Source organism: Echinops telfairi, unplaced genomic scaffold (assembly GCF_000313985.2).
Source record: "Echinops telfairi isolate 266 unplaced genomic scaffold, ASM31398v2 ScPeMD7_7469;HRSCAF=8507_1, whole genome shotgun sequence".
NCBI lineage: Eukaryota > Metazoa > Chordata > Mammalia > Afrosoricida > Tenrecidae > Echinops > Echinops telfairi.
The window spans coordinates 20,298,662-20,308,122 of NW_022111373.1; the positions used below are offsets into that span (position 1 = coordinate 20,298,662).

General features: G+C 41.1%; 1 protein-coding gene across 1 annotated transcript in view; it reads right to left on the reverse strand.

Moving 5' to 3' along the window:
- Positions 1-780: 780 nt before the first annotated feature.
- The window catches only part of LOC101642086 (zinc finger protein 474), a 28,495-nt gene continuing 19,814 nt past the window's right edge, over positions 781-9,461 (reverse strand). Inside the window, exons 2-3 of the mRNA XM_030888985.2 lie at positions 6,856-7,036; positions 781-932 (exon numbers count right to left, since the gene is read on the reverse strand). Coding sequence (XP_030744845.2) covers positions 781-932; positions 6,856-7,036 — 333 coding nt within the window. The remainder of the gene's footprint in view (positions 933-6,855; positions 7,037-9,461) is intronic.

A 9,461-nucleotide genomic window follows, 5' to 3' on the forward strand; every position in this document is an offset into this window, starting at 1 on the left:
CACTTGAGCTTGAGGCTGACTGATCCTGTGTCTTGCATTGCTTGAGTTCGATATCCCATCCAGGCCTGCTTTGCTAAGCTCCTGAGCTGCTGACTGTTGGTGGCCCGCCCTGCTGTTTGTGGCCTATAGCCAGACTGCCTGCTTTGTCCTAGGGAAGACTCAGCTGTCTGCTTCCTGGGCCTTTCACCCAGCAGACCTTCTGAGTTGAAGGACTTCCAGTATATTAACTGTTCCACGGAAGTGAGTTGAACTGAGCCACTGTACTGCTGTGTGGACTAATTAGCTGTTATATTCCCTCATGCTGTATATATCTATCTGTATACATATGATGTATATGTATACACTTGCATGGCATCCCATATAGAGAAATAGATATAAATATATAATCAGAAGTGTCCTGGTTTTGTTTCTCTAGAGAACTCTGTCTAACACATGCCTTAAATACTACATAAGAGCCATATGCACCTGTGCCAACTTACCTACACAATCTACACTTGAATACACATTTAGGAAATGATCTTGCTTATAACTCAGGTATTGTATGCGCATGTAAGCTGCTTGTCAAAATCAAACTTTCTATACAATGGTGATCATGCACTAACCCACCAAAGCACTGGGCTTGGCTACCAGGGCTTGACCATCCATTGGCCAATGTCAGTTTTGCTTGTCCTTTCTTCTCATCTCTTATATTTATTTATTGTTCTCATAATGTCTCAATTTTCCCCCCCACTCCCCGAAAAGAATTTAATTTCCATAACACTTCAATAGTGAGAGAGAGCTTTACTTGGCGGCTTTGGGCTTACAAGAACGTTGGTGAACAATCAGTCTGTCTGGCAGGAAGGTACGCCCGCAAATACCACAAGGAACCAACTGGCTCTGGGCACTTGTCCAAGCAGCTTCGTTTAAAGCATCGAGATCATAGAAACCTTTGCCTGGAACATTAAAAGGAAAAAGGGAAAAAAAGAAAGGAGAAGAAAAAGGTATAAAGGATCAGTTTTCACTCTAGAGAACTGTGTTCCAGTTTTTATGGAAAATATTTTCAGGAAATACCTGTTGACTGAGACTTTTAAACAATCCTATCAGGTTTAGGGGGAAAAGAGAGTGCTGCTCACTCTTTTTGGGGGGTTAGTGAAATTAGTTATGAACCAGAGGCTTCCCATTCCTTGGACTTTAAAAGGGGGAAACTGTTTTCTGTGTTATGATATGCATTCTTCACTAATTATTAACATCTTTGCTTACACATTATCTTGCAAATATAACTTTTGGCCTTCTTTCAGTTGACTCTAAATATAAGCTTACAAAAGGGGAAAGAACATGTATTTGTATTTTCCTCTTCTGTTATTCTTCATTGGAATGTTTTTGGAGGCCCAAACTGACAGCTGAGGGTGAATTTCAGATGAATTATATCCTCAAATTTTATCAACTCTTTATGGGTATGGGCCATGGTCATAAATGCACAGATTCTTTAGGCAATTAAATTGAAGAATGCAAACATGATAGTTAATCTGATGAAAAGAAATGTCCTTAAGAAAACAACAGAGAGAGCTGAGAGATTTATAATCTTCATTGGCAGAGCACAGGAAAAATGCATATGGCTTTATTTTAGAGAAACAGTGTGGGATTTAACTTTAATAAACCTTATGTAAGTTGAATGACTCTAGTACATTAAATTGACTATGTCTTGGAATTACCCAAAATAGGCCCCCCAAAACATAGCCAGGCACTCACAAATAGAGGCTTCTATCACTGGCCCAACATATACGTGTTCATTAAAATCCAGGCCATTCTCATATGATTTCTATCTAGTGGATGACACGACCGTAGTAAGCCTTAGATTACTTGACATGTCTGATCTTAATGGTCTTTTTGTTACATGAGAAACTAAACTCCAGAACAAACGAATAGTTCTCCATTCGATAAGACAAATATCACTTTCTATATAGGATATGAATGTGTTTCTGCTTGCTTTGAAAGGTCTGTTGAAAAAGAATGACAGAGATATTCTTTTTAGTCAAATGAGTTGTTAATGCATATTCAAGAAGGCCAGAGTATTCATTGGTTCTTACTTTAGGATAGTCCATCTCTTTGTTAAAGGATTTTTTTTATAGGACTTTGACTTCAGAACTGGTATTGGATTGGGTATTTGAGGTAAATGATAACGTGAATTTTCTTTGCCTAGAAAAGAAGGGCAGTTTCAGAGATAACTGTAGCATGGAAACAAAAGGAAAATTCTGTGCAAAGGCTTTTGTAAGGACTTGCCTACTCCATCTGTGGCAAAACAGCACACGGAATCTACCAGGGCGTTCAAATCGGCTGTTTCTCCCATCTCGTCTAGACCAATCATTATGCTCAAGCAGGGGCGTATGACAAAGATCCGATAGGGAGAAATGTATGTTTGACAACAAGTGAAAATTTGGGGGCAGAGACTTTGACTGAGGGAAATAAACTCTAGGCAAATGCAGTTATTTCAACAGGTGAATGTTTTTTTTATTTTGTACTCTGTTTTCTACCAGTACACAAAGTGCCCCCATGACAAGTTTGTGGACTAGATGAGTCCCTACAACACATGAACTTTATCATAGCAATCAAGGTCCCACTTCATGGGTTGCTTTCAAAACTTCCTAGGCCTGCACCTCTAGCAGCAGTGCCTTAAACTAGTCGACTGTGTCTTTGAAGGCTATCTTCCTGCACTGCAAATCTATGGTGACCTACAGAAACCTGATGCATTAAAAGATCGTCCTTCTAAAACCAAGACTGGCTTTCCTATACAAAGGGACTCAGGGAATCAACTGAGGAAATGGCAAAGGTAGAAACAGGATAAGCAAGTCTGACTTTGCACAGCAAAAAGCATTTGTTTCGCTACTTTATTCTCACACCTTAAATGAGAAAGCACATGACTCTGATGAGCCCACACATCACGGTCTGTAAAGCTCCCATTTCAGTCAAGGTGCACAAGTGCTTTACAACATATTAATTGGAAAAGTTTTAATAAAAACAAACCCTAGACAAATCACCCTATTTCCAGCTTCTTTTGTATTATTGAAATATCTCAGTACATTTCAGTAAATTTCATAATTACAACACCAGAATGTGGATGGAAGACATCTTTTTAAAATGAGAGAGGGCACGCTAGCCTAAAGAACCCTGGTGACTGCACAGTGGGCCACGCAATAGGCTGGTAACTGCAAGATCATCACTGGGAGCCCACAATCCACTCCTGGGGAAAGAGGTGGCTTTCTGATCCTGTTAAGATTGACAGCCTTGGAAACCCCCAGGGGAGGTTCTCCCCTATCCTATTGGGTCACTCTAAGTCAAAATTGACTACATAGTAGTAACTTCGTGTTTTGGTTCAGGAGGTACTATCCAATCCACCTCAGTCCCTCCTTCCCCACCTTTTTTACACTTGTGCTAGTTTTGAAACCCACTATTAGTGGACCCTGTAAACTAGTACACCCTATAAACATTTCAACACCAAGGCAGATTCATCTTTGAAAATACGACGCTGAGTGTCCAGAAAGGTGTTTTAAGCTTCCATTGTTTTTAAGTCTTTATGTTTAAAATATATAAAAGTAATGTGTCTGTCAGTTTGTTGTATTGTGGTGGCTTGTGTGTCGCTGTGATGCTGGAAGCAACGTCACTGGTATTTCAAATGCCAGCAGGGTCGCCCAAAGTGAGCAGGTTTCAATAGAGCTACCTGAGTAAGAACCGATAACAAAGAAGGACTTGACTCCCCAATTTGGAAGACGGGGCCTCTAAAAACATTATGCATAGCTTGGGAACATTGTCAGACATGGAAGCCTAAGGAATTGAAGTAGACCCTTGTTACAGATAGTGCCCCAGCATGGGCCCCTAAGATCAGAGGTACTCTGACTGCGACTGAGGAGAGCTGATTTCTCAGAGTGGACTCAACCAGGGGGAAGTGAGTCGGTTAAAGCATCTGGGGGTGGAGCCTTCAAGATCTTCACTTGCTGATGGGCCATGAATCCAGATAAGGAGAACAGCTGCAAAAATCTGCTAGTATCCAGAACTTTGAATGTGCAAAGTACAAATTCGGAAAACTCGGAGTCCTCAAAAATTAAATGCGTCAAGATTGATATCTTGGACATTAGTGAGCTGGAATTAATTCATCTTGGCCATTTTGAATCAGAACATCATATGATTTACTATGCCTGGAATAACACAATCAAGAAGAATGGTGTAACATTCATTGTCAAAAAGGACATTTCAAAATAAATCTAAAAGTATATGCTGTCTGTGAAAAAGATATCCTCCCCCCCCTTCCAGGATATCCAATCAATTCAACTATCATTCAAATTTGTGCACCAAGCCCAAAACTGAAAAATTCTACCAATGACTTCAATTGGAAATAGATCAAACATGCGATCAAAATTCATTGATAACCATTGGCAATTGGAATTCAAAAGTTGGAAACAAAGAGGAAGGAACAGTTGCAAAATATAGACTTGATGGTAAAAATGATGCTGGAGATTGCACGATAGAATTTTGCAAGACCAAACAACTTGTTCATAGCAAACTTGTGTTGTTTTTTCAACAACACAAAGGGAGACTATGCACATGGACTTCTCCAGATGGAATCCACCGAAATAAAATTGAGTACATCTGTTCAAAGACCCAATGGAGAAGCTCAATAGCAGCTGAAATCAGGTTGGGGATGACTGTGGGATAGGCCATCAATTGCTCATATGAAAGTTCAGGATAAAGCTGAAGAAAACTAAAACCAGTCCATGAGAGTAGAAAATTGACCTCCGGTCAGTCTATCCCACTTAAATTTACAGATCATCTCATGATCAGCGGCACTGAACACTAGTGACAGAAGACCCGATGAGCTGTAGGAGGACACCAGGACCATCATTCATGAAAAAAAGTTAAAAGTCATTTTAAAAAAGGAAAGAAATAAAAGATTCAATTAAATGTCAGAAGAGACTCTAAAACTTGCTCTTAATCCTAGGGTAACCAAAGCAAATGGAAGAAATGAGTAAGCAAAAGAGCTGAGCAGAAAATCTCAAAGGGCAGCCCGAGAAGACAAAGTATTGAAATGAAATGTGCAAAGACAGAATTAGAAAATCAAAAAGGAAGCGCACACCCAGCAGATCTTAAACTGAAAGAACTCAAGAAAAATTCGCCTCAAATTGCAACCTTGAAAATACTGAATGATGCAGGAAGCATCGAGGGAAGATGGAAAGAATACACAGAATCGCTGAACTCGTCGGTATTCCACCCTTTTAGGAAGTTCAAGCTGCCCGTTCCCAAGAAAGGTGACCCAACAGAATGCTCAGACTACAGAACAATAGCACTGATATCACATGTGACTAAAATTTGGCCAAAGACCATACAAAGACGGTTGCAGCTGTACATTGACGGGGAACTGCTAGTGGGTCAGACTGAATCCAGAAGAGGACAAGCAAAAGAAGATATCATTGCTGGTATCTGATGGATTTGGGCTGAAAGCAGAAAATACCAGAAAGAGGTTTTTTTGTGTTTTATTGACTATGCAAAGACAATTGACTGTGTGGACCACAATAAACTATAGATAACGTTGAGAATAGGAATTCCAGAACACTTCATTGTGCTCATGTGAAACTTGTACATGGCTCAAGGGACAGTTTTGTGAATGGAACGAGGGAATGTTGCGTGGTTTACAATTAGGAGAGGTGTACAGCAGGGTTGTATCCTCTCACTATACGTGTTCAGTCTGTATACTGAACAAAACACCTCAGAGAAGCTGGCTTATATGAGGAAGAATGTGGATCATGATTGGAAGAAGGTTTTTTTAAAACAACCTGCAAAATGCAGATAACATAACCTTGCTTGCTGAAAGTGAGCAGGACTCAAAGCACATGGGGATGAAAATCAAGGACTGCTGCCTTCCAGGTGGATTACAACTCAGTGTAAAAAAGACCCAAATTCTCACAGCGGAACCAATAAGCAACATCATGATCAATGCAGAAAAGATTGCAGTTGTCAAGGATTTTGTCTTACTTGGATCCTCAATCAATGTTCCTGGAAGTAGCAGTCAAGAGATCAAAAGATGATTTATGTTGTGTAAATCTGCTGCACAAGAAGAATGAAGAACGAGGATGCTACTTTGAGCACTAAGTTGAGGACCCAAGACATAATATTCTCCATTGCAGCGTATGCATGTGAAAGCTGGACACGGAATAAAGGAGACTGAAGAGAAATCAATGCATTTGAATTGTGGTGCTGGAGAAGAATGTCAAAAGCACCACAGACCCCTGAAAAGGCAAATAACTCTGTGTTGGAAGAAGTACGGCCAGAGCGTTCCTGGGAGGCACGGACAGCACGGCTTCATCTTTCACACTTTGGGCATGTTGTCAGGAGACACCTCTCCCTGGGGAGGGACATTATACTTGGTAAAGTGGGTGGGGGGGGATGGGGATGAAGAAGAGGGAGGCCCTTGATGGCCTGGGTTTACACAGTGGCTGCCACAACGGGCTCAGGCCCAGGGATAGTTGTGAGGATGGCGATGGCGCAGGACCGTGTAGGGTTTCATTCTGTTGTTCATAAGGTCGCTGTGGGTCAGCACCTACTCGGTGGCACCTCACAACTTTGGGAAGCTTTGAGTCAGTTCCCATGGGTCCTTCTGCTTGCACCGCTTTGCCAGGACAGAGTGAGGTTTTATCTCCGTATCTGAAGACCGCACTACGGACAATCATTCCAGAATGTTTCTTCCTAGTTGTCTAGATTCCAAGAAGTCAATGTTGCTGATTTCAATGGTTTGAACAAGAAAGCAAGGAGTCCTTCACTCCTGTAACTGTAGAAAGAAAAGCCTCCCTTGTAAAGTGCTTCCCCATCTCCTTTGCTCCAGGGACTTACCAGTAATGGTCCTGACTTCTGGCTTTTTAGGTTCTGGTCTCCTGAGCTCCTTGGGCAGCAAGTTGTTTTCATTGTGCCATTTTTTCAGGCACTGTGGTTCATGGATGCTTATAGATTTTGTTCCATATTCGCGACCACAAATGTAGCAAACAATTGTTGGTGGACGCCTTATCATTGCTGGCTGTATATGATACGAATAGCAATTAGACAAAATTCAACTTTTAAATTAACGTTCTAAATTTCAATGCATTTTAGTTAATTGTAAAATTGCGGTATTTCTTTCTCTCTCTCTCTTTTTAAATCAGTTAGTGTGAGAAAGTCATTTTGAAGTACTTCCACCATCCCGTGTTCAAGTGGTTCCCCCTCATTTCAGAGAGCCATTTGGCCTATCAGATCCTATTTACCTGAAAAAGTAGAAATTTACCCACAATCAATATTTGATACCTGTGAGTTAATTTTTTAAGTAAAAATATACTTTTAAAAGAAAAAAGGAAAGAGAGAAAAGAATTACACTACCAATAAGGGATTTCTTGAGTATGATATTTGTATAACAACTTGAAAGATAAAAATAGAAAAGGGCATTCTAAACTAATTTCCATATAAAAAATAAAATTTTAGGGTTAGGCAGAAACAGAATTGGAGCTAATTAAATAAAAGATATATAGCAAAGCTAGATTATTTTCTGAAAGTACAGCAGGAATTTCAAACCAAAATACAAACATGAATATTAGAGTTTACCCACCCGTATCTAAAATAGCAAAGCTTGAGAATTGGCCAGTCCGTTTAGACATTTAGGTGGAAGAGACCAGCTATATTATCTGAGTGATTAGGGTAGAGGTGGGGAGGGATGTGGGTTGGGGAGGATGATAGGATAAAAAGAAAAGCTCACCAGAATTTTTCATATTAGTGTTGTCTAAAATGAATTTTGTTATAAAACAATACATCGGGCATGAATCCTCCTGTCAGTAAGATCAGACTCTACTCCACCAATATGGCTGAGATAAGAAGTAATAAGTGTCGTTGGAGAGCTGATAAAATATACTGCTGTTGTGCTTGCTCACAGGCCCACACGGCAACAACTTTCTACTGCAAACATCTGTGACTCTCTGCCTTTGTTGATCTGAAGCTGGCTCGACCCACAGGTAGAACTGCTAGAATACTGGGGAGTCAGGGGGTGGGGTGGGGGGAGGAACCAAACTCAATGCCATTGTTTCAATGCTGACTCCAAGCAAACCCCTGTAGGTTTCAGAGCCTGTAACTCCCGGATTGTAGATAGCGGATACCAATCGCAGCCCAACACGCATACAACCACTACACCGCCATGCTGAATCCCCTCCACGAGAGTTATATCCAAGCCTTCTTCAGACATAGACAGGGTTGACAGCACCACTTTTACCAACAGCCTGACAAGCAAAAGAGGTGACATTTTCTGGGTAAAGACATTATACATAGGGAAATCATCTGAAATTGTAGTTCAAGGTTAGTCTGGCGGCAATGTATCCGATTGGCTGGCAGGTGCGCACCTTGAGGGGAGCTTGAGCATTCATGATACTAGGGATAAAGGAAGGGCGGGTGCAAAAGACCTTCAATAGTGTCTTCTGGGTGGCAGGGAAGATGATGTTGTCATTTACAGAAAGAGGGAAAAACCTAAGTTGGGCCAGGAGAAAAAGTGGGCCCAGTTTGGGGTTTGTTAAGTTTGACATACTAATAGAATTTAAATGTGAATCAGCCTGCTCTAAAATGAAACAGACTTGGAATTCAGTTCAAAATTTGTAAACTATTCACATAGAAAGCATGTGTAAAATATGAAAATTCCAAAAAAGGAAGTATATAGAGAGTTAAACAATAACAGCAACAAAAATTTTGTCGCGGGCAACCCTACAGAACAAGGTAGAACTACTCGGTGGGTTTCCCCAGGCTGTGGATCCTTACTGAAGCCAGGTCAGGCTCTGTCAGAGCGGCTGCTGGCTACGAACCACTGACATGTAGGGTAGCTGGTGAGAGTTTAACCACTGTACTACCTGGGCTCCTTATGTGGGGATCATCTATAATAAAGAGATTAGGTCAGGAAAATTGCACCTAGAAGAAGGCGAGGCTTGTACCTAGAAAACCAAACAAACAAACAAGCTCAATGACACGGAGTACATGCCGACTCATAGCGATCCTATGCCAGAACAGGGTAGAACTGCTCCCGTGAACTTCCGAAACTGCTATCTCTTTATGGGAGTAGAAAGCCTCATCGTTCTCCTGAGGGACTAGCTGATGGTTTCCAACTAGCGACCATGAGGATCGCAGCCCAACTTGTAACCACTACACAACCAGGGCTCCTTACAGATTATGTAATGGAGAAAAACACACACTGAAAGATTAGAAGGGAACTGGAGCGATAAGTAGAGTTGAAGAAATGTCTGTTTTGCATTGTTTTTAGCATAGAGATGCCTCAGAGGTACATGGATTTATATCCATTTGTGCAGAGGAAGACTCAGCCCAAGAACTCAGCCCTGGGGAAGACTCAGAAGACAGGAGAAGATGGGGTCAGGGCCATAACCAGAAATGGTAGCCTTTGAAGAAAAGGGGAGAAGAGAGAAATAGAGAGAGGTTATTGT